The 23,800-nt window shown below is 45.1% G+C and overlaps 1 protein-coding gene across 9 annotated transcripts in view; it reads right to left on the bottom strand.

The window, feature by feature from the left end:
* Positions 1–348: 348 nt before the first annotated feature.
* BCAR3 (BCAR3 adaptor protein, NSP family member) overlaps positions 349–23,800 on the bottom strand; it is a 206,287-nt gene continuing 182,835 nt past the window's right edge. For all 9 annotated transcript variants that reach the window (XM_073810880.1, XM_073810893.1, XM_019919797.3 and 6 more), the window contains 7 exons: positions 23,544–23,647; positions 21,784–22,436; positions 16,594–16,709; positions 12,622–12,793; positions 9,833–9,944; positions 4,327–4,539; positions 349–985 (listed from right to left, as the gene is read on the bottom strand). In XM_073810880.1, coding sequence (XP_073666981.1) covers positions 807–985; positions 4,327–4,539; positions 9,833–9,944; positions 12,622–12,793; positions 16,594–16,709; positions 21,784–22,436; positions 23,544–23,647 — 1,549 coding nt within the window. In that variant the 3' untranslated portion in view covers positions 349–806. The remainder of the gene's footprint in view (positions 986–4,326; positions 4,540–9,832; positions 9,945–12,621; positions 12,794–16,593; positions 16,710–21,783; positions 22,437–23,543; positions 23,648–23,800) is intronic.

The raw sequence follows: 23,800 nt of genomic DNA, 5'->3' as shown, positions 1-23,800 counted from the left end.
ATGTGAAATAATGTCATGAAATATACTAACATCTGGTGCTCACTTTGTACCAGGCGCTGTGCTGCACACGGGACTTGACTTGAGGAGGTTAACTTGACAAAAGTCCAACTGCTAGCAAGCACCACAGCTGTTGTTGGAACCTAGGTCTTCTGGAGCCAGCTCTACCTTGTATTCACCTCTGTCCCCTAAGCCAGAAACCTTAAAATTTCCATACCGCTCTCATTGATTTTGGTTTACTATCATCAATCAGGATGTAGTGGCACGGGAAGAGGGTGCCCCAGGAAGGTAGGAGGTAGAATTATTGTACTACAATGAATTGTTTAATATTAAAGAGACTGGATACAGCTGTTTCACAAAAAGATATATTTTCATATGACTATTTACATTTTTCATATTTAGTTAAAGAATATCATACAACTGATACCTTCTGAAATGTTTCATGCTTTTAAACTCTTCTATTTACACTTATCTGACATGGAATTATTAAAACTAAAATGGTCAAATACCTCGGTAATAGAAAGCAACCAGCCAATGTAGCTGGGTCTTCACTTAAATTTGTTGATCAGCATTAGCAATAGTTACCTTAATAAATTATCATTCATTTTAAAATCAGTAGTAATTTTAAACAATTCATAAATAAGTGTGCTCTGTGCAATTTACATGTTTAATATCCTGTGGATACTAAAAGCTTGTATATTGTCAGATTTGCACATTATTACTTTACTTTATCAAATGATAAAGCTTTCTCAAAGAAGAAACTGGATAAGCTTGAAATTATATCCTAAGGTTCTCTGGAGAGTTAGTTATCAAAGCTCTGCCTGCTTTATAGGAGGAGGTTCCAATTTACGTGAGAGGGCAGTTAAAATCTGGTTGAATTTCTCATATCTCTCTGTCTGATTGACTTGTGCACCTTTGCTGCCCCATAGCAATCTCATTTGGAATTCAGTCTTGAAGAGTTCACTCATTTCTTCATCTGGTTGAAAACCTAGTAAAAACAAAACCAAAAAAACTTACTTCAGTTCTGCTTGAAACAGTGTTGAAAATAGACTGAAAACTTGCTTGTTTTAAAGTAGGAGCAAAATGAACATCTCTCAGAACTTTCAAAAAATGCCCCCAAGGAAAAAAAATATAGGATCTACTCTATATAAAGGTGGGCAGAGCCCCCCCCCCTCCCCAGGACCTGAGCACCTTCAGAGAAAGAATAACAAGTAAACTCACTAAGACGTGAATAAAATTCGTGTGCACAAGCCACCATGGGCCGTAGTGCTGTGAGGAGGAGTGTTCAAAGTACCTTTTTTTTTTTAACAGCTTTATTGTTGTATAATTTACTTGTCATGATTCACCCATTTTAGCTGCGGTTTATACAGTTGCACAACCATCACCACCACTTTAGAACAATTCCATCAGTCACCGTAGAAAATCCCCTAGTACCTCTTTGCAGTCAATCCCTGTACCTACCCCACACCACAGCCAACCACTAATCTGCTTTCCATCACTGTTGCTTTGCCTTTTGTAGAAATTTGATATAAATGGGATTATATAACATGGACTTTTTTTAATGTCAAGCTTCTTTCACTTTGGCTTCTTTCACTCAGCATGATGTTAAGATTATTCCATATTGTTGTAGTTATCAATAATTCATTCCTTTTTATTGCTGAGTAGTATTCAGTTATGTGGACATAACATACCACATATTGTTTACCAACTGATAAGACATTTGGATTGTTTCCAGTTTCTGGCTATTACGAATAATGTGAACATTTGTGATTAAGTCTTTGAGTGGACATTTGTTTTCATTTCTCTGGAAGTGGAATTACTGGGTCACATGGTAAATATATGTTTACTTTTAAAGAAACCATCAAACTCTTTTCCAAAATGACTTTACCATTTTATATTCTCATCAGTAACATGTGAAGAGTCCAGCTGTCAACTCTTGGTATTGTCATTCTAGATAGCTCGTGGTGGTATCTCACTGTGGTTTACATTTACATTTCCGTAATAACTAATGCTTTGAACATTTTTCCATGTAGTTTATTGTCACTGTATATCCACTCTGGTGTAGTGTCTATTCAAATCTTTTGTTGATTCAAATCTTGTTTCTCTTCTCCTTGAGTTGTAAGATTTCTTTAGATTCTAGATATAAGTCCTTTATCTGATGTATGTTTGCCAAATATTTTCTTCTAGTCTGTGGTGTGCCTTTTCACTTCCTTAATGGTGACTTTTAAAGAGCAAAATGTAAAATTTTGATTTATCAGTTTTCTTTTATGGTTCATGCTTTTTGTATCTTAAGAAATTTTGCCTAACCCAAGGACACAAGGAATTTCTCCTATGTTTTCTTATAGAAGCTTTACACTTTAGCTGTTACATTTTGAGTGTATGCTGTGACGTAAAGATTGAGATTCTTTTTTTGTATATGATAATCAGTAGTTCCAGCACCATTTGTTGAAAGATTACTTTATGCAGTGAATTACCTTGACACTGTTGTCAGAAAACAATCTACAGTCACATGTGTGGGCCTGTTTCTCAACTCTCTTTTCTCTTCTGTAAGAGAAGATCTGCTCTACTTACGGCCAAGGATGCTCAGTCAACTCTATTAGAGCAGGGGAAACCTCTAGCCAAAGCGTCATGCAGGCATATGTTTCTCATCCTTGATTACTGCTGGAGTAGTTGGCTCTGTCATTAAATATATTCTCATCATCTAGATCATAGTATCTTCGTGACGGAGAGGATTATAGAAGGCTTCTATTCCATTCATCCATGTGATGCCAAAATATCTTTGGCAGATAACCAGCCAGAGGCCAGATGACAACTTCCACTCATTCAGTTAATATGCTTTGAGCCCCTACCCTGGGCTGAGTGCTGGGATATGTTGGTGAGCAAATCTCTGCCCTTACTGGGCTCACAGTCACTTCTAGCAATGAGAACTTGCTATGAAAACCAGTAGCAGGATCAACTGAGAAATACCATCAGATGCCTTTAAGGTGATTTTCTGTAGAACAGCTTAGAGCATACTTTTCTCAAAATCCACCCTAATATTATTGGCTTAGGCAACATCTAATGTAATATACTTATTGGTTTTGTATAAGCAGGTATTCCAGTATCTGGTGAGTTGAATTACAGGCTTTTATGGTTTGAGTCCTACACTGCCAACCCTGAAGAACTTTCTGAGGAAAAGAAAAGAAACAGGTATGTAGTGCTTATACCTACAGCAGACACAGTGCAAATTGTTCAGTCCCAAATTCTGTTCTGAATTAACAACTTTGTTTCAGGTTGAAATAATAGGCCTCTTCTGCCCCATATAGTTCTTAACCTTGTGGATCAAACTGTGGGCCCTTGAAGACTGTTAAAAATTATACAGTGAGGGGCTTCCCTCGTGGCACAGTGGTTGAGAGTCCGCCTGCCGATGCAGGGGACATGGGTTCGTGCCCCAGCCCGGGAAGATCCCACGTGCCACGGAGCGGCTAGGCCCGTGAGCCATGGCCACTGAGCCTGCGCGTCCGGAGCCTGTGCTCCGCAACGGGAGAGGCCACAACAGTGAGAGGACCGCGTACCGAAAAAAAAAAAAAAATTATACAGTGAGGAAGAGAAAATAGTCACCCCTGATAACTGTGTTGGTAAAGCCCTTATTCTTGTACTTGCTTCCTAAATGGTCTTTTTGCCTGCAAGCTTCAGTCTTCCTGCCTTCCTCCACAAAGATGGCAGACTGAAAACAAATCTGACCATGTGATAACATCCTCCCATGTTTAAAACCCTTCACTGGCTCTTCCTCAGCCACAGTCCTACATGGAAGGCCTTCCCACCTGTATCCACCTTCTTCTTTAACCTAGCTGGCCACTCCTTAAGACACACTTTACACTAATACAAAGCCAAGTACTTGTGGTTCATACTTTTCTCCAAGCTCTCTCTGCCTTTGCTTATGTTGGACCCTCTGATGCCAAGAGCAGGGGAGCTCACTTGCCAGTGTGTCTGGGAAGAAATAGGAATACAGATAAGTCAGATAGAACTCCCAACTCCTCATGTTGGCCCATCACCTTTTCTAATAGTGATTATCAGAGGTACTAATGGTAAACAAGCTGACAAATTCTTTCTTGATCCTTTCTCTCCGTTTATACCACTGGCACAAGAGAGAGAATACGTAAAAGCAAGGGAGAAGTAGGATCCCTAAGACAGGAACTAAGTAAGTAGTGATCAACCATACAGGAAATGGAATTCCCATGCCTTAATCTTTCCTACTTGGTCTCTTTCTTATTGAGAGCACCCATGCTTTTTCATTCCTTCATTCCAATTACTGTGCAGAGTAGACAGCTTACCGAAACCAGCTCTTACCTGCCAGGATCCTCTCAGCATTCATCCGGTAGCTGTCTGCAGCTTCTGCCATGAGTCGGGCTGTTGCCAAATGGTTCAGCATAATCTCACAGCTTTCGTCGTTTTTTTCCCACATGTCAGTTCCTTCAAAAGTGACAGCCTCGCGCTCCATTAAGGTCACAAGAGGCATCAGCAGTGGGACTGATATATTGTTTGGGGGAACACACGTAGACTCTGAAAAACAAGGGGTAAATTTTTCCACGTCATGCTTTCTTTCCAAGTTAAGCGCAAAGAGCTCCAGTTGAAGATGGCAACTTAGGAGTGTCCTGGGCTCACCTCCTTCTGTGGACACACTGAATCTGTGGCTAAATATGGAGCAACTGCCTCTGGAAAAAAACTTAAAACTGTCTGAATAACTGTCCGAATGCATAAATGAGAGAAGGTCGACATCAGAGCAGGTAAGAAAGGCTGGGAGACTATCTCTCTATAAACCCCACCCCTGGCACAGTGACCCACAATCGGGAGGGAACTCAAAACCTGGTGCTTCTCCCTGAGGAGCAAAGGGCTTGAACCCCACATGGGGTACCCCAGCTTTTAAGACCAGCACCTGAAAGATAAGCCCCCAAAACATCTAACTTTGAAAACCAACAGTACTCATGTCTGCAAGACCCACAAGGCTATAATCATCTGAGAAACAGGTCTTAAAGGGCTTGCAAGCTTGGACTCACCTGCCCCAAGGCTCAGTGCAGAGGCAGCCAATTGAGAGGTGCCTGGACATTATGCAAATGAGGCTCATTTGCTAATCTTAAAGCTTTAGCCCGAGAGGCAGGCTTCTGGTTTGGCAAACAACTGGGACCTATGAGGCTCTCTCAGCAATGGAGGTTAATGGATGACGCAATCTTTGTGCTCTCCCTCTGCCTTGCTCCACCTAACTCGTATATCCCAGAAAGTAGCTCATACCCTTGTCCGGCATTCCAATATCTCCAGCTGCCTCCAGAGGACACCTCTAAATTGCCTAGCTCTGATGGCCAATGGGGCTTATTATGCCCATGGGTCCTACTGGACTGTAACCTTTGTAATGCCACAAGATAAGAAAATTACAGGCCAATATCTGTGACGAACACAGATCCACAAATCCTGAACAAAATATTTGCAAACTGAATTCAGTACATTGAAAGGATCATATACATTGATCAAGTGGGATTTATTCCAGGGATGCAAGCATGGCTCAACATTCACAAATCATTATGATATACCACATTAATAAAAGAAAGGTAAATGATTTTTCTGCATCTACTAAGATGATCAAATTATTTTTAACAAAATTCAACATCCATTTATGATAAAAACTCAACAAAGTGGGAATAAAGGGAATGTACAACAACATAATAAAGGCCATATATAACAAGCCCACAGCTAACATCATACTCAATGATGAAGGGCTAAAAACTTCCCCTCTAAGATCAGGAAAAAAAGGATGACTATTCACCACTTCTATTCAACATAGTATTGGAAGTCCTAGCCAGAGTAATTAGGGAAGAAAAAGAAAGAAAATCATCCAAACTGGAAAGGAAGACGTATAACTATTACTATTTGCAGATGACCTATTATATATAGAAAACCCTAAAGACTCCACCAAAAAACTGTTAGAATAAACGAATTCAGTAAAGTTGCAGGATACAAAGTATACAAAAACCTGTTGCATTTCCATATGCTAATAACAAACTATCAGAAAGATATTAAGAAAATAATTCCATTTACAATTACATCAAAAAGATCAAAATACCTAGGAATAAATTTAACCAAAGAGATGAAAGACCTGTACACTGAAAACTGTAAGACATTGATGAAAGAAATTGAAGACGACACAAATAAATGGAAAGATATTGTGCTCCCGGAATGGAAGAATTCATATTGTTAAAATGTCCATACTACCCAAAGCAATCTATAGATTCAGTGCAATCCTTATAAAATTCCAATGGCATTTTTCACAGAAATAGAACAAACACAATCCTAAAATTTATGTGGAACCACAAAAGATGCCAAGGAGCCAAAACAATCTTGAGAAAGAACAAAGCTAGAAGCATGACATTCCCTGATTTCACACTACATTACAAAGCTATAGTAAAACAGCATGGTATTGGCATAAAAACGGACACATATATCAATGGAACAGAATAGGGAGCCCTGAAACAAAACCACACACATATGGTCAATTTGTGACAAAGTAGCCAAGAATATACACTGAGGAAAGGACAGTCTCTCCAATAAGTGGTGTTGGGAATACTGGACAGCTACATCAGGGAAGTGCAAATCAAAATCACAATGAGATATCATCTCACATCTGTTAGAATGGCTGTTATAAAAAAGACAAATAACAAGTTTTAGCAAGGATGCAGAGAAAAGGGAACCCTTGGGCACTGTTGGTGGGGATGTAAATTGGTGCAGCCACTATGGAAAATGGAGGTTCCTCAAAAAGTTAAAAATAGAGCTGTCATATGATTCAGCAATTTCACCTCTGGGTATTTACCTGAATAAAACAAAAACACTAATTTGAAAAGATACATGCACCACCTCCCTGCCCCATTCACTGAAGCATTATTTGTAAAAGCCAAGACATGGAACCAACCTAAATGTCCATCAATGGACGAATGGATAAAGAAGATGTGGACTCATGCTCTTGGACTGGAAGAATTAATATTGTTAAAATGGCCATACTACCCAAAGCAATCTACAGATTTAATGTGATCCCTATCAAATTACCTATGACATTTTTCACAGAACTAGAATAAATAATTGTAAAATTTATATGGAGTCACAAAAGACCCAGAATTGCCACAGCAATCCTGAAGAAAAAGAACAAAGCTGGAGGCATAATCCTCCCAGACTTCAGACAATACTACAAAGCTACATTAATCAGAACAGCATGGTAATGGAAACAGACATATGGATCAATGGAACAGAATACAGAGCCCAGAAATAAACGCACACATCTATGGTCAATTAATCTTTGACAATGGAGGCAAGAATATACAATGGAGATAAGACAGTCTCTTCAGCAAGTGGTGGGAAAGCTGGACAGCTACATGCAAATCAATGAACTTAGAACATTCCCTCACAGCATACACAAAAACTCAAAATGACTTAAAGACCTAAATATAAGACATGACACCATAAAACTCTGAGAAGAGAAAATAGGCAAAACATTCTCTGGTATAAATCATAGCAATGTTTTCTTAGTCTCCCAAGGCAATAGAAATAAAAGCAAAAATAAACAAATGGGACCTAATCAAACTTATAAACTTTTGCACAGCAAAGGAATCCATAAACAAAATGAAAAGGCAACCAACAGACTGGGAGAAAATATTTGCAGACACTGCAACCAACAGGGCTTAATTTCTAAAATATACAAACAGCTCATACAACTCAATAACAAAAAAACAAACAACCCAATCAAAAAATGGGCAGAAGACCTAAATAGACATTTCTCCAAAGAAGACATACAGATGGCCAATAGGCACATGAAAAGATGCTCAACATTGCTAATTATCAGAGAAATGTAAATCAAAACTACAATGAGGTATCACCTCACACTGGTCAGAATGGCCGTCATCAAAAAGTCACAAATAATAAGTGCTGGAGAGGGTGTTGAGAAAAGGGAGCCCTTCTACATGGTTGGAGGAAATGAAAATTAGTGCAACCACTATGGAGAACAGTATGGAGGTTCCTTAAAAAACTAAAAATAGAGTTGCCATATGATCCAGCAATCCCACTCCTGGGCATATATCCAGAGAAAACTCTAATTCAAAAAGATACATGTACCCCAGTGGTCACAGCAGCACTATTTACAACAGCCAAGATATGGAAGCAACCTAAATGTCCATCAACAGATAAGTAGATAAAGAAGATGTGGTATACACACACACACACACACACACACACAATGGAATATTAGCCATAAAAACGAATGAAATAATGCCATCTGCAGCAATATGGATGGACATAGAGATTACCATACTTCATAAGTGAAGTGTGTCAAAGACAAATATATGATATTACTTATGTGTGGAATCTAAAAAAAATGATACAAATGAACTTATTTACGGAATGGAAACAGACTCACAGTAATAGAAAACAAATCTATGTTTACCAAAGGGGAAAGAAGGGGAGGGATAAATGAGGAGTTTGGAATTAGCAGATACAAAGTACTATATATAGGGACTTCCCTGGTGGTGCAGTGGTTAAGAATTCGCCTTCCAGTGCAGGGGACACAGGTTTGAACCCTGGTCCGGGAAGATCCTACGTGCCACAGAGCAACTAAGCCCGTGCGCAACTACTGAGCCAGCGCTCTAGAGCCCATGAGCCACAACTACTGAGCCCACATGCCACAACTACTGAAGCCTGTGCTCCACAACAAGAGAAGCCACCGCAAGGAGAAGCCCATGCACCGCAAGCAAGAGTAGCCCTGCTCACCACAACTAGGGAAAGCCTGAGTGCAACAATGAATACCCAACACAGCCAAAAAATAAATAAATTTATAAAAAAAATACTATATCTAAAATAGATAAATAACGTCCTATTTTATAGCATAGGGAACTACATTCAATATCTTGTAATAACCTATAATGAAAAAGAATATGAAAAATGATACATATATATGTATAACTGAATTATTTTGCTGTACATCAGAATCTAACACAACATTGTAAATCAATTATAACTTCAGTAAAAAAAGAAGATGCATGTGTGTATACACACACACACATACATATATACACAATGGAATATTATTCAGCCATTAAAAAATAATGAATCCTGCCATTTGTAACAACATGAATGCAACTTGAGGGCATTATGTTAAGTGAAATAAGTCAGACAGAAAAAGATAAATACCATATGAGCTCACTTACATGTGATACCTAAAAAAAACAAAAACACCCTTTGAGCTCATGGATATAGAGAACAGATTGGTGGTTGCCTGAGTTGGGGTAGGGGGAGAAGTGAAATGGATGAAGGGGATCAAAAGGTACAAATTTCCAGTTATAAAGTGAATAAGTCCTGGGGGATGTAATGTACAGCATGGTGACTATAGTTAATAATACTGTATTGCATATTTGAAAGTAGCTAGCAGAGTGGATCTTGAAAGTTCTCATCAGAAGAAAAAAAACGTTTTGTAACCATGTATGGTAACAGATATTAACTGGTCTTATTGTGATCATTTTGCAACATATACAAATATGAAATCATTACGTTGTACACCTGAAGCTAATATAATGTTATGTAAATTACACCTCAATTTATAAAGTTAAGCACAAAATAAGGTAACTAGTAGCCTATGTCTTGTTTTAGCAACTGCAGACCTACAAAGCGATGCTGTCAGCTGATAAAAGCCTTGGTGACCCATCAACAGTCCTGCACATAACTGAGAGCCTCATAATATGCCCTGCTAAATGCTTCAATCAAACCAGAACAGATATGACACTGCCAGAGCTGCCACCAGACCCCCTTGTCCTGATCCTGTGCTCACCTCTGCCTTCGTGCAGGATTTTGCTAAAAGGCTTCAGCTGTTTCTCATAGAGGATGGCGGTTTGTGTGTACTGGTGCCGCAGGGCAGTCCACGTTTTTTCTAACCTTGTGATCTGGAAAAAAGAAAGGTGTTATCGTTTTGGAAAAGGCTCTTTTTAAAACTACCTTTTTGCTTAGATTTTGGAATGGGTGATAGAGGTACATGGTAAAAACTCAAAGCAGTTGAAAGGAGTGTAGAGAGAAAAGCTAATCCCCACCCCGACCCTGCTCCACATTGTTCTAATAACCCATGAGACACACACACCTTTTACAATAAATGCGTATCATACTACACGTATTTTTCTGTTCATTGTTTGGAAATTATTCCGTGTAAGTACATATAAAACAGCATAGAACAGTCTTGTTCTGTTAAACTTTTGCCTAGTGTTCCATTTATGCATAAACCATAGTTTAACTAGTTTCCTGTAGATAAGCGCTTTAAACATATTTTTCTATTACCAAATATCTGGAGGATAAATTTCCAGAAGTGGAACTACTGCGTCAAAAAATACATGTATTTTGAATTTTGATAGGAGTTGCCAACTGTCCTCCATAGAGGTTATACTGATGTAAGGATGTAGAATATGACATACAGCATTTTAATGTTACTTGTAAGTAATAAAGTCTGAGACGTGGAAAATTGCCTAGACCATATGATGCCACTACTCATTCCTTTTCATTTCTTTGGGAACAATTTAGTCAAAACCAACATATGCCACTGACTCTGACTGCCCTAGATAAATGGTCCCCCCCTCACACCTTAAAACCAGCAAGCCCGTGTCTGACCTTTTCTACATGAAACAAGGAAGGAGGGAAGGGAACTAATATTTATGGAATGAGAGCCAACTCTGTCAGGTATTTGAGGAATTTCATTTAATCCTCACCATGCCCTATGAGGCAGGTATTTTGGCTTCATTTTACAGGTCAGAAAACAGAAGAGATTAGGTAACTTGCTCAAGGTTTCATAGCCACTAAATGGCGGAGCTGAAATTCATTTCCTTGGGCTCTAAGAGCTCCCTGTGTATTCCAAGAGGAAGGTGAGAAAGGATCACCATCAGCAGATTTGTTGGGAAGGAAAGGATGTGGCTGTTTTTCCTCTGGCCTCCTACACCCCGCCCTCTCTTCTCTTCCCCCTCCCTGAAGCGTCCGCCTTTCTGAAAGGAGCCCTTGTCTCTGGGCTAGGCCCATCTCCTGGATGCTCCCTCTTGACCCCAGAAGCTGAGAAGAGAAGGAGCAGGTTTAGATGATGGCGCACAGAAATGACATGACTCCTCTCGGGTTTTTCCTAGGCCTGCCACTCCCCTCCCCAAGCAGGGCCCTGAACACCCTAGAGGACTCTGCCCCCTCATTGCTGAAGTACTCCAGAAGGGAGGAGTCTGATGCTGCTGTGTGGGGGGAGGCAGCCATCTATAAAGGCATGTTTAGGTGCTTTGGGGTAAGTCCCTAATTGCTGAGTTTGATGTCATGGACAGCAACCATGTTAATGCCACAAAATACCCCCTTCACTACTCTCGGAGAAAGCTCTGGGCTGGGGGGCCTATGCATACAGCTAGCCTATTAGCCCTCAAAATTATAGGCAGTTTTGGATAAGAGGAAATAAATATGATGTAAATTAAAAACACCCAAATGAAAAATTATAACTCCTGTTAGTATAGCAGAAGTCAGTATATCATGAAAATATGGCTGAACTTGCTTATTTCAAATATCACCCCTATACAGTTCCAGTGCATCTAAAGAATTTTGAAAGCTCTTGGTATATGATAATTGGCATTGACCCCTCTCAAAATTTCCTGGTGAAAGCATGAGGTTTTTCAGCTTCTTGTTTGAAAGGTGACCTCGCTTTCGTGCAAGGAAATTATGTTCCTAACATGCCCTGACTTAGCAACAGTGCCCCAGTGGCAATGGTGGATGTTCAGTGAGCACCCGGCAGGATTTCAGAGACAATCTGTGGCTGTGAAACAGCCAAGCTAAATGAGCTGCGGTTTTGGTGTTAGGGGTTGCACACTGGGCTTGTGGGACTGTGGTCTCATACTCGAAGTCGCCGAGTACCTAGGGCTTAACACGACGGAAGTCTGAAAGCTGACTCCTAGCTGTCAAGACAACAGGACCACTTTCCTCTGTGAGGTCCATTTGACTTCAAAGACAGGTTTTCAGTTTTGACCCTCCTCCTAAGAACAGTCTGTCAAAGCAGATAAATTCAAAGTGCCTGATTTCAGAAACTCTGCTTAGGGGGTTATATAGCAGGTGGGCCAGGAATCTGAATTTTTTAACAGCAGAGTCTGTTTTAGGTGATCTGAGGAACATACTTTGAGATAAATCACTCTAGGGATTCTTAGAGATCAGTTCCCCAAACGTCCCAGTTTGTCAGTCATTACCCCGAACTGCCCGCACGTCCGGTGACCCAGACAGAAGCAGTCTCTTTCTTATACAAAACACCCAAGCCAGACGTGATCATCCTAACTGGTCCTTCAGGAATATCTATAGTTCCTGAGGATGACTCTTCTTATCGTATGTCAAAGAGAAAGTGTAGGTTGTCAGCAATTATCTGCTGTTTTTAAAAACAGAGCCAAAATACTTGGGACACTGCTCTTGTTTGCCCCCTAATTAAAGCAGCTTTCACTAAGATACGATTTACCTTTTGAGGTTAATTAAAATCATCTGTGATTTGCTAAGCATGGGCTTGCAGACCACTTTGCAGAACATTAAGTACACGCAGGCCCACAGGGCCGCACAAAGCAAGCGAGAATTTACCTGCGGCATTTCCAAGGCCTTCATGATGGCCGAGAAAGAATAGAGGTCCCCCATGGAGTCTTTCAGCTCCACTGCCACCTGGATGATCCTATTGAGGGTGGCTGCTCTGTCCTCCAAAGTGCCCGTGCAGCCCAGAATGTCCACCGCAATGCCGATGGCCATCGTGTTGTGTCTGAGAGGGAGGAAAACAGCAGTCAGGCCCAGGGCCAACAGGACTAAGAGGAAACGAAACCAAATGGGCCAGGGCAAGGACTGGCTTTCCACCGTTTGCTGCTATCGCCCTGAGATGTACTGGCAGCTCAGCCGGTTTGGTTGCTGATTTCAACAGAGAGATCGCCCCCATCAGGATGACTGCAGCAGGGCCCCGGGGAGGCCTCAGTGGGTGTCCTATGGAGAGTCAAAAAGGACAGATGCCCCAGCACAGGGCTGTTCAGCCCTGGAGCAGGGGATGTGAAGAGGGCCCTCCTGGGGTGAAGCTGCTCAAAAGTGCAAGTGGCTCCTTGTACCTTCCACCATGACGGGTCTGCGGAGACGCCAGGTCCCCCAACACACTGGGGAATCCCTTCCTCAGGGAAGCCCTGGGCCACCTCCACTGAGCCCCCTGGACTGGGGGATGCAAGGGACAGAAAAATGAGAGAACATGCTTGATTCAGGAAGACGACATGGATGTCAGAACAAAGAAAGAAATGAGGAGCTAAGAACAGAGTGTCTGTGGCTCCGGTCAAGGGGCCAGAAAGGGAATGGAGATGTGGACAAAGACTCAACAGTGGACCAGCAGGACATCCCTGTAAGGTCAGACCTAATAAAATTGAAATCTTGTATCTGCCAACAATCCTCCCTTTTCTCATCCTGAACTACACAGGTCAACCTCGCAGACCCAAAACAGGAAGCAGAATGGTCTTTTGTCTACAGACAATGGGACCAATATGAATGGGGTCGCAGAGAGGTCTCCTTCCTGGTGGCAGCAGCACAGCCTGTAAACCCGCCTCTCCTTCCTCCTGTGGACCAGGAGTTCCTGCCTTGGGCCAGAGTAGCCTCAGGTAAATTTCTCCAGGCGCTGGTACAGTGCTGGAGGTGAAGCCCTGATTCAAAGCGATAGTCGAAACAATAAGACTTTGCCTTTGAAACTGGGCCACCTTGTCCTGAAAGTTCACAGTTAAGGATGTTACTCCAAGACCATGCTTCTCTCTGTGCCCACATGTGCTGGTGTCTCTCTCACTCTTCTAGAGCAGAGAGAGGTGTGATTCATCTAGTGCTTAGCATTACTAGTTTCTCTAATGATTGTTAAATCAGTAACAGGCTCTGCTGTCTGTGAGTGTTTGCACATGTGGGTATGCAGTGTGCTTGCTCTGAGTGTGACCTTAGGCTGTTACCTGACTGCTCTACTCCCCCATTTCCTCATCTCTAAAATGGGAACAAGGGTTGTTGGGAGAAAGACTGTGTGTGTGTAAAGATAATTAAGGCGCCTGGCACCACAGCACCCAGCAAATAGTAGTTACTAAAATTGTATCTATATGTGCATCTCTCCCTCTGTATCTTGGTCCCTTTTGCCTGTTGGCCTCTCTTTCCTTTTTCTGTATCTTTTTTGCTGATTTCCTATCTTTCCTAATTAATGGATCCTAAAATAGGCTTAAAGTATATTTTTATTATCTGTTGTACTTATTGAAGAGTTTTGTTACCCATTTGCAAACTGTTAAGGTTGAGCCAAACATTTTAGATGTTTAGTAGTAAACTAACTTCCCATGTTGCCTTCAACTGATTCTTTAATTCAGTGTTTTTTCCTATGTTTTAATGGCCCTTAATAAAAGACAGGCTCTCTACTTCTTTAAGACCTGGCATTATATCAACAGCTATTTGCATAATTATATCCATTCGTTTAACCAACATTTGCCTCAAGCCTCCTGCATACACCACCATGAGGAAGCCAGCTCAGCAAGGCGGCCCTACAGCAGAAGCTCCCGGGGTCGGCAGGGGGAGGCACTAAACGTTATACGAAGGATATCTCTGCTTGCTAGGCTTGGAATGGGTGAAGTGGTAAGTTTAAAATGAAGGGTAGTTTGTATTCAATTCTCAAACACAATAATGTCATTTGATCCTGCAGGACTGCTACAACCTTGGCCTTTATTTAGTAAACACACTGTAATGGAGAAAACAGCCCTCCAAGCCCTAGCAGGTAGATCCCACAGGTCAGCCCTGAACAGGAAACAAGCCAAGGAGCCAGACCCCAGGCAGGCGGCAATCAGGAGAAAGAGGAAACGGATGTAGACAAGAGTGGAAGTCAGAAAATAGCCCAGAGAGAAGCCTCAAGCCTGCTGACCTCAGCCTGGGCCTAGAATCCATGCCCAACACACCTAATGACACTGATAAAATAAGGCCTGCGACTGGGCAGTTTTCAGGCTGAAATGTATCACATGAGAAGCTGGGACGCATGGCAGCACAGCTGTCTCTGTGGAAATGATGACCACCGGACCCAGACCAGGAAGGAGGGAAAGTTAGTGGAAATGAGAAGCCTGGCCCCTGCGGCAGGGGGAGGGAGGAGGACGCCTGGAGAGCGGGGCTAGCATCTAGAACAGTCTGAGCAGGGAAAGTAGGGAAATTCGGAAGTCGGACCTACAATTGCCCGAAGACACTGAACAACAGGCCAACAAGCACCCACCCTGGCCTCTGATCAAAGGCATCAGGGGCCATTTCCTGTCCTCCTGCCTCCCAGATGTCTTTCATTTGGTACTCTCGATGTTTCCTACGGGATGCATCTGTGGCTGTGAAGCCAAGGCAATAGCAGTATTGGAGCCATTTTATCTGCTTCATAGTCAGGTAACCTTGAAAGCAGCTGTTATCGACCCTCCCAGGCTATTTAAAATACAATGTTCACTTTCTAGGGGCTGACAGCCTAGGACTGCACTGTCCACTAGCCACATGTGGCTACTTACACTTAAAATAGTACACAGTAAAATAAAACACTGCATCCTTCAGTTGCCACATTTCAGGTGCCTGGTAGCAACATGTGGCTAGTGGCTGCTGTAATGAGATTTCTGCCATCACAGAGTGCTGCTGTACTGGACAGCGCTGTGACCCAGAACATCACGGAAAGCCATGGGCAGGGGATGACGGCACTCGGGCCCCCGGCCCCTGAATCACCCCTGCCCTCTTCTCACAAAAAGCCAGGGCCCTGGCTGTCCATTAAAGACCACATGTGTGTTGTGGCAATTGGGAACCTGGTTGGAGAAACAGAAAACTTAAGATAACAAGATAGTCTCACACACAAAAAACTATCTTTTCTTTTGTGTCGAAAAGGCCAACTTCTATGGTAATATGAGAATCTAGTCTAGTGCTTCTTTTCTTAAAAACATGCCTCACTACTTCTATCTTTCTAATTTCTCAATATCCGATGTTCAAGTGAGTGGGTTTTAATGGACAGCCAGGGCCCTGGCTTTTTGTGAGAAGAGGGCAGTGATGCTTCAGAGGCCGGGGCCTGAGTTCCGTCATCCCCTGACCTCTGATCCCCCATCTGCCCTCCCTTCAGAGAAAACATTGTTCAGACTCTGTTCTTCCCAACTCCCCCACAAACTCCCACTTAATTCCTAAAGCAGTCTTGAACTCCGGAGACAAGGGGGCCGCAGCTCAGTGAGCCGGGCTGGAGGTGGTACGGCGTCCGTGCTCCGCCTGCCTGCAGTACTGCTCCCACCCCAGGCTGGCAGGGGCCGTGGTGAGCTGTGCTCCCAGGCGGGTCGTCTGTCCGCTCCTCCACCTGCTCCTGGAGCAGAGACGGGAACGTGCTCTCTGTTCCCTGACTTCCTCTTTGCTGTCTCTTTGAGCTTCTCCAGGAATTCTCTGGCTACGGCTTCTGGGCCACCCGCCCTCAAGCGAGGCAGAACTGGGGTGGTGGGTGCCTGGCCTCTCCCAGCTCTGAAACCTGTGGCTGTGCAGCCTGTGGAGTTGAAAGTGCTGTAAATGCAGAGCGGCACTGCTCACCTTTCGATGATGTCCAGGCGCAGCTGGTGGCCATAAGGCAAGGTGATGAGCTCCAGCCCTGAGCTCATGCCCATGTTCTTCCTCATCTCTTCAGAGACTTCAAGTATCCTCGCGACCTGTCAAGAACACAGGTTGAAATGAACTGGACCAGGACGTGGGCTTGCTGCCAACACGAATTTATCACATGGAAAGAAATACACTCAACTGGAACAGTGTGGATGCACTTGACTTGTTGCATTTCTTTTTAAGCAGTGGCATCTTAGGATACAGTTTTAATATATTTGGAGGATTTTAATACACATACTGGAATGTAAAACCTGGGAGGAAAGCACCTAGATTGATCTGCAAAGTCTGCAGATTTGGTGTTTCTGCCCGGTCAGAGAATGGTACAGTTCTTCAAGCTTTTGTCTAACACAGGCTGGATCCTGCTGTGATGTTTTGCTGCCAACAGCAGGGCTGTGTGTGCACACAGCAAACGGATCCCCTGCAGTGGAAAAGCAGAGCTGCGTCCAAATGCTGCTCTGCTGCAGGCTCTGCCGTTCATGTTCTCACTTAACGGCAGGGCTGGCTCCTATTACCCTTAATTACACCTCTCCTGGGCTCAGGAAACGCAGTGTACGTCTGGAAACCATTAGAAACGTGTATAGCGATTTGAAACCCGAGGCCTCAAACACACCCACTTCTCCCCTCCACCACCCCGAGAGGTCTTCCTTAAAGGAAATCTGGTTTGTTTGTCCCAGCCAGCTCTCCCCATCTCATTTCTAGTGTGTGATCACAGCTTATTGGAATCAGGTATTAGTTGACCACTTAGGGTTATTACATGCTACCTCCAAATACTACAACTGAGTTAGGCCGTCTCTAAAACGGGGCTGGTGACACTCACAGAGCACTGATGTACTAACAGTGCAACTAGCAGATACAGTGGGTCAAACCAACCCTGGACACGCGGCAGGTGCGGGACAATCCCTCTCCTTGAGCCAGTGTTGTCCTCAACTATAATTATCCCGGGTATATGAACAGTCCAGGTATCTTCATAACAGGCCACGAAAAACATCTGGAAGTTCAGCTGATATTATTAACCTTGACCCTTAACTTCGGTGGCTGAGCAGAGGCACCACTGTCAGCCCCCGGGGATGAACTGTCCAGCACAGACTCCAGACTAGGATGCAGGATTCATACTCTGCTCTCTGGGCCTCAGTTTCCCCTTCTCTAACACAACGGCTAAGTTCACCTTTCTCAAAGACTTTGCCAAGGATCAAATGGCCCTAAAACCCCAGCTATTTAAAAAAGTCAAGTTGTGAATCGTTGGCCACGTGGAAGGGGGAAGAATTCTGGCCAGATCTCTGGAAAGAGATTTACACCTTGACCATGGCAAGACAGCCCTAATGCACACCCCGGCCACCTGCAATCACACACATTTTGCTTGCTTGTTTAGACACCTGTCCTGTCAGAGGCTCCAAACCCAACACATCCAATTCATGCACACTCTGTGTAACAAGAGTCAAAGGCTTGTCATTGACTCAGTTTTATTCTGGAAGCTGTTTTCCTTTCCAGTCTGTTTTCCTTCAGTGTAAACGTGCAATCCCCTGGTCACTTTCCTGACGTATTACCAGGAAATGCTGACACCTGCTTGCCCCAAGGCTGAGCTACGGAACAAGGGCGTCGTGAGGTCACAGTGCAGAGCCTGGATTAGGTCTCCTGGAAAAGCCTGGGGCCGTGCAGCTCAGAGATGCAGAGGAGGGATGAACACTTGTAGAGGATTTACTATGAGCTGGACCCGGCAGTGCAGGGCGACATCAATGCCCCACGATGAGTTATTCTAGCCACACTCTGCTCTTCTGATCTCAGCCATCCTAGCTTTGCAGGATCTCAGAACTCTGCTGGATCCTTATCCCATTGCCTCGGGAGTTGCTGCAGTGACCCAGGGGAGCCCTGAGAGGGGCCTGGCCCTGCTCTCCTCCCAGCTGCCAGGGACCTTCTCCATAGAAATGAGATTGCCTGGCTCCACTATCCGTGTCTGTTGTCCTCTGCAGAGGACTCTGATTTGCACTGTGCTCTTACGGGCCTGTCTCCCTCACTGAACTGCAAAGTTCTTTGAAGGCAGCAACCTGGCACGAGCCCAAAAGTAGACTTAAAAACAAGAAGGAAAGACCCCAGGCCCTCCCCCAGCTGACCCCATGTGCCCTTCACCACCCACACAGGGTGAATCCTCCATAAACCAACCCCTCCCCCCATGGCTTTTGACCTCTGAGTCTCCGCACGTGTGTGTTGCCTGCCACCTGGAAGATGCCTTTTGTGTTCTTCATCAGGCCAACTCCTATTCAGCCTTCAAAACTCATCTCAGACATCCCCACCCTGACTCCCTCCCTCCCCTATGTTTAAGACCCTACCTCAGAGGCCCTGCAGGTCCTGTGCTTTTCCCTGCAGAGCATTTCCCACCTGGGCTGTGGTCTGAATTTCTGTCACTGTCGCTCCTGCCTCTCCCACCATGACCTGGCCTGGCTTGGCCCACGGTTGGTGCTCAACCAAGGCTCAGTACAGAACACTAGTGAACACTTACTTAGCTTCACTCTGGGGCAGGCATGGTATGAGGGCTTTGGTATTCACAACCAGCTGGGCTATGGCATTGTTCTCCTTTTAGAGACACCGAGAGGCAGGTAGGCTCAGGCAGTTCATCCCCATAGGCCAGGCCCTTGGCCGCTGGGCCTCCCTTCTAGCTTCTGCAGAGCCCAGCAGGTGAGTGAGGCCAAGGCGGCGCCCCTTTGCAGGGTGGGAGGGGCTCAGCCCGGGGAGGGGCTCACACTGCTGGGCAGGCAGCCTCCAGGGGCTCAGGGCCATCCACCTGTCCTGACACCCCAGGCTCTGTGCACAGGTGGGAACCAGCACTTGGGCCCCAGATGCTGCCCAGCGCCTGCTCTCGGCTTCTGGTGGCCTCATCTGGTTGCATTTAGAGTCAGTAACAACAGCCTTTGTTTTGTTTCCCTCTTACAGACACTAGTTGTGCGTGATTTGTTGGCAAAGCCCTGAAGTCAGTGGTTCAGGAAGAGAATAAGGAAATGGCAGGGGACTCTGGAGGGAGGAAGGAGGACTTAACAGCCTGCCCTTGGAGGCTGGGAACGGGGGTCAGTCAGGGGGCTCCTGCTCAGGTCTCTGCCTCGCTGCTTGGGGGATCTGTCCAGCCCCTCTTCCAGGGGTGCCTGAAGGCAGACGGGAGTGGGACCCTCACCAGGAGGACAAAATGCAAACAGAGAAACAGAACAAGAAGGAGGGCAGGCTGCACATTCCTTCAGTTGAGAACAGACTTCCAAGGCAGTGGGAAGGTTCCAGACTCTCCTGCAAAGGGTGGTCAGGCATCTCACCTCCTCCTACACTACCACCAAGCCCCGCCTGAGGCCACAACAGGGAAGGATTCATTTCCTCCTGGAAATTAGGCTGTTCTGTAAACCCGGACCCATGGTCCCACAAGGAGCTTCCTCCATGGAGAACCCAGACAGGTTCACGCCAGGCTCCTGGGCTATCGGTGTGGTTCTGCTCTCAGATCCAGGGCCCAGGATGAGATCTACTTACTGGAACAGGAGACCTAAATCCTTTTCCTGCCCAAACAGGTTTAGCTCACATTAAAGTGAGGTAAGGTCTTAACAAGGCAAATTATCTGACCGCTTGGGGCACTGCCCAAGGATACCCAGTCAACCACGGGAACAGCCCTTGTTCTTCCAACACAGCCCCTTTCCTGGCAGCCCCCCAGACTGTTCACCCCAGAGCAGCCAGCACCTGCTTAACGTTCCTCATTAAGGAACATTGGGAGGCCCTCTGCGCCCCCGTGAGCTTCAATCAACTGAGGAACTCACTGGGGGAGTACTCGGAGATTAGATTTCCTGCCATGATTCATGACCCAGGAAATTTATTTAGGAAAACCCAATTCCTCAATAAGCCCTGGTCTTTGAAGCTAATTGACTCCACTGAGCTACAAATGAAAAAGGACTTTAAATCTCTCTAAGTCCTTATCTGTTGCTCAAATGAAGGGATCTGTCTCCTTATACTGAGGCATGGGCTAAGCACGCCTCAGCCTTAAACACCTACTTTCTAGAAACTTCTCTCTGAAGGATGAGGTTGTCTTGGGGCCAGCTATGAACAAAAGCCACCCATATCTAAAAGAAATGCTTCCTATCAAAAATGATGATGATGTAAACACAAATTTATGTAGTCACGTGGAAACATAGTCATGACATGTTGTTCGATGGAAGACAAAAAGGGTTTGGAATGGTATATATAGACCTGTGCCATTTCTGTGGTAAACAAATAGATATGCATGCAATTATTATTTACATGTACCTATTTGCAGAATAAATGTTAACAATAGTGATCACCAAGAAGCTGGATTTTGTGTGACTTTTATTTTTTCTTTTCTTTTAATCTGTATTGTATAATTTTTCTAAAATTGTATCTTATAATTGTATTTTATAATTTTTCTAAATTGAGCAAGTAACTTTAAAAATGTTTATCCTGGGGCTTCCCTGGTGGCGCAGTGGTTGAGAGTTCACCTGCCGATGCAGGGGACACGGGTTCATGCCCCGGCCCGGGAAGATCCCACATGCCGCGGAGCGGCTAGGCCCGTGAGCCATGGCCTCTGAGCCTGCGCGTCCGGAGCCTGTGCTCCGCAACGGGAGAGGCCACAACAGTGGGAGGCCCGTGTACCGCAAAAAAAAAAAAAAAAAAGTTTATCCTAAAGACCATTTTTGTAACAATAAAACAAATATATAATGTACATATGTAGCATGTACAATGAAAATAAAAACAACCAAGGCTCTGCTACTCCAGAAACTACATTTTCATCTACAATCTACTCTTCTTTGGACTTGACTTCACCAGTTCTGATGGAGTTGAGGCTGTGGGAGAACTTGAAAATCTACGCCAGCTGGGAGAAGGACACAGCAGGGGTGGGAGAGGGAAGGCACGGCCCTGGGTAGCAGCCTGTGTCCCTCTGTCTCAGGTGAATTGTACAAGCTTCCTGCCTGGGCAAGGGTTGTCCCGGCCTGTAGTCCCCACCCCTTAAATAAATCCCCACACCCAGGTTATCATCTGAGTTTTCCTGTGAGCAAAGCAGTCACAAGGTAAGGCAAAATGAGGCCCAGATAGATCCCCCTTCCAAACATTCGGAAGTCTGACCAAACCCACCCGCCGGGCACCTACCTTGCAGTCCATGCTCAGCATGTGCTGGGCGATGACCTTGGGGTCGTTGTTGGTGAACAGTTCTTTCGCACGCTTCAGCATCGCGGTTTCCAGGGGCTTGTTCTCAGGAGGAAGGAGCTTCGACTCAAGGTCGTTGGGCTTGAAGGAGGAGGCAGTCTCCAGGAGGGGTGTCACGAATGTACCCTCGTCCTCCTGCCCCTCGTCCCTCTGGGTCGGCAGCGGCTCCCAAGGCTTTGCCCCATCATCGTCATCAAGGATCAAGTAGCTGGTGTCAGAGTTCCGGGCAGCCGGCCCGCCGTTCTGCTTGGCGGTCAGCAGGTCCACGTAGCTGTCCTGGGCACAGAAGGGCGGCCGTGCTGCCCCATCGCAGCCTGTGGCCAAGGCTGGGTTCAGTTCGCAGTAGTTGGCCTCTGAGTTGAGCCAGGTGGACGGAGACCGGGGAGCCTTGAGCATGGGCGCTTTGCAGGGCTTGGGGGGCGGTTTGGGGCATAGCTGGCTGTCTGAGCCCCTCAGCGCCCCCCCTGCCCTAGCGTCCGAGGAGACCCTCCGAACCACTGCTGGGCTCAGGGTGGGCTCGCTGCCTGTCCTAAAAACCGGTGAGTTTGGGCAGGGTCTTGTGCCCACACCTGGGGACTGAGGGGGCAGCTTACCACCTGTGGAGGATAAGAGAGGGTCAGAAAAAGCTCAGCTGTGCGAAGAACATGAGACGGACAAAACTAGAGTGACAGCTCCTGGCCCTCAATTCAGGCCCTAGGATTTTGGTTTTCACCCACAAAAGATAAGTCAGTATGACCACCGCAGGCCCGATCTAGAGCAGTCTAGAGCATGTCAAGGGCTAAGATGGCCCCACCCCACTTCTGGGGGAATTCTAAATCCCAGCGACCACCGACAGCTGGGCAGCAATGTCATTTTATGGTCACAGAAGGTTAGTACAGGCAGAACAGGGAACTACATTGAGCTTGGAGGGCAGTGAGTAATCTAACCTTGCCCTAAAAAACACAAGTCTCTAGCCACATAGCATAAAGGGGGGGCGGGCCCTGATTCACTCTCAAAGCCAGGGTGGATCCCAGCCAGCTTTAAGAAAGAGACAGAGACACACGGGGAAGGGAGAAAAAGACACTGAGATAACCCACATCCAAGCGGTTTACAAAGGGGCAGCAGGAAAATCAACTTGTGGTTCCCCAAGGCAGGTCAGTTACAAAAATAATGAAAAACAATCCCGTCACCTATTAAGATAATTGCTTACTTGATTTCCCCACATTCCATACCATCTCACTCTTCTGGTTGTGGCAGGAGAATGGAGAGGAAGAGGGGTCTCTACCAGGAGCCCCAGGACTGACCCACTCACCATCTGCCCAGGGAGGAGACTAAGGGGGAGGTGCATTCGTTATGAAGACCACCAGTTAGCAACTGGGCTTAGAATCAGGAAACCTGGGTTCAAATGCTGGCTTCACCACTTACTAGACAGAAGAATCTAGGCAGATCACTTAATATCTGCGCCTCAGTTTTCTCAGCCACAAAGACGATAACCATGCCCACCTTGAAGGCTTGTTATGAGGCTTAAAAGCTAGCGCCCATAAAGCGTCCAGCTCAGTGATTTGCATCTGGATATAGTTCTACAAACCCCTCATCCTACAGCCTGCAGACATGGAGTCTTCTGTCATTCCCAAATTAGGTGACCAGATGGGGCAGGGGAAGCAGCCTGAAGGAAGTCAGGGAAACACTGTCACCCTCTCCCTCCCAATTTCCCAAAGACCTACCAATTGGCAGGTAACTTTCCGACTGGTGGGCTTTGAGGGACAAGGCTCTTCTGTCCTGCATGTGATCCAGGCAGGCTGGCTGGCTACCACTCTTCTCTCTATTTCTGAAGCAAAAGACAAGTGGGGCAGGAACATGTCATTAAATCGTAAAACCTTTAGGCAACGTCATGGAAAGTTTAAAAAAAAAAAAGATTGCTCAGAATGAGAGTGCTCCCGCACAGCCTAAGAGTAAAGGAATGTCTGGTGGAGGGTGGAAA

Source organism: Tursiops truncatus, chromosome 1 (assembly GCF_011762595.2).
Source record: "Tursiops truncatus isolate mTurTru1 chromosome 1, mTurTru1.mat.Y, whole genome shotgun sequence".
NCBI lineage: Eukaryota > Metazoa > Chordata > Mammalia > Artiodactyla > Delphinidae > Tursiops > Tursiops truncatus.
The sequence above is the reverse complement of the archived record's forward strand: the minus strand, read 5'-3'. Positions and strand labels throughout refer to the sequence as shown.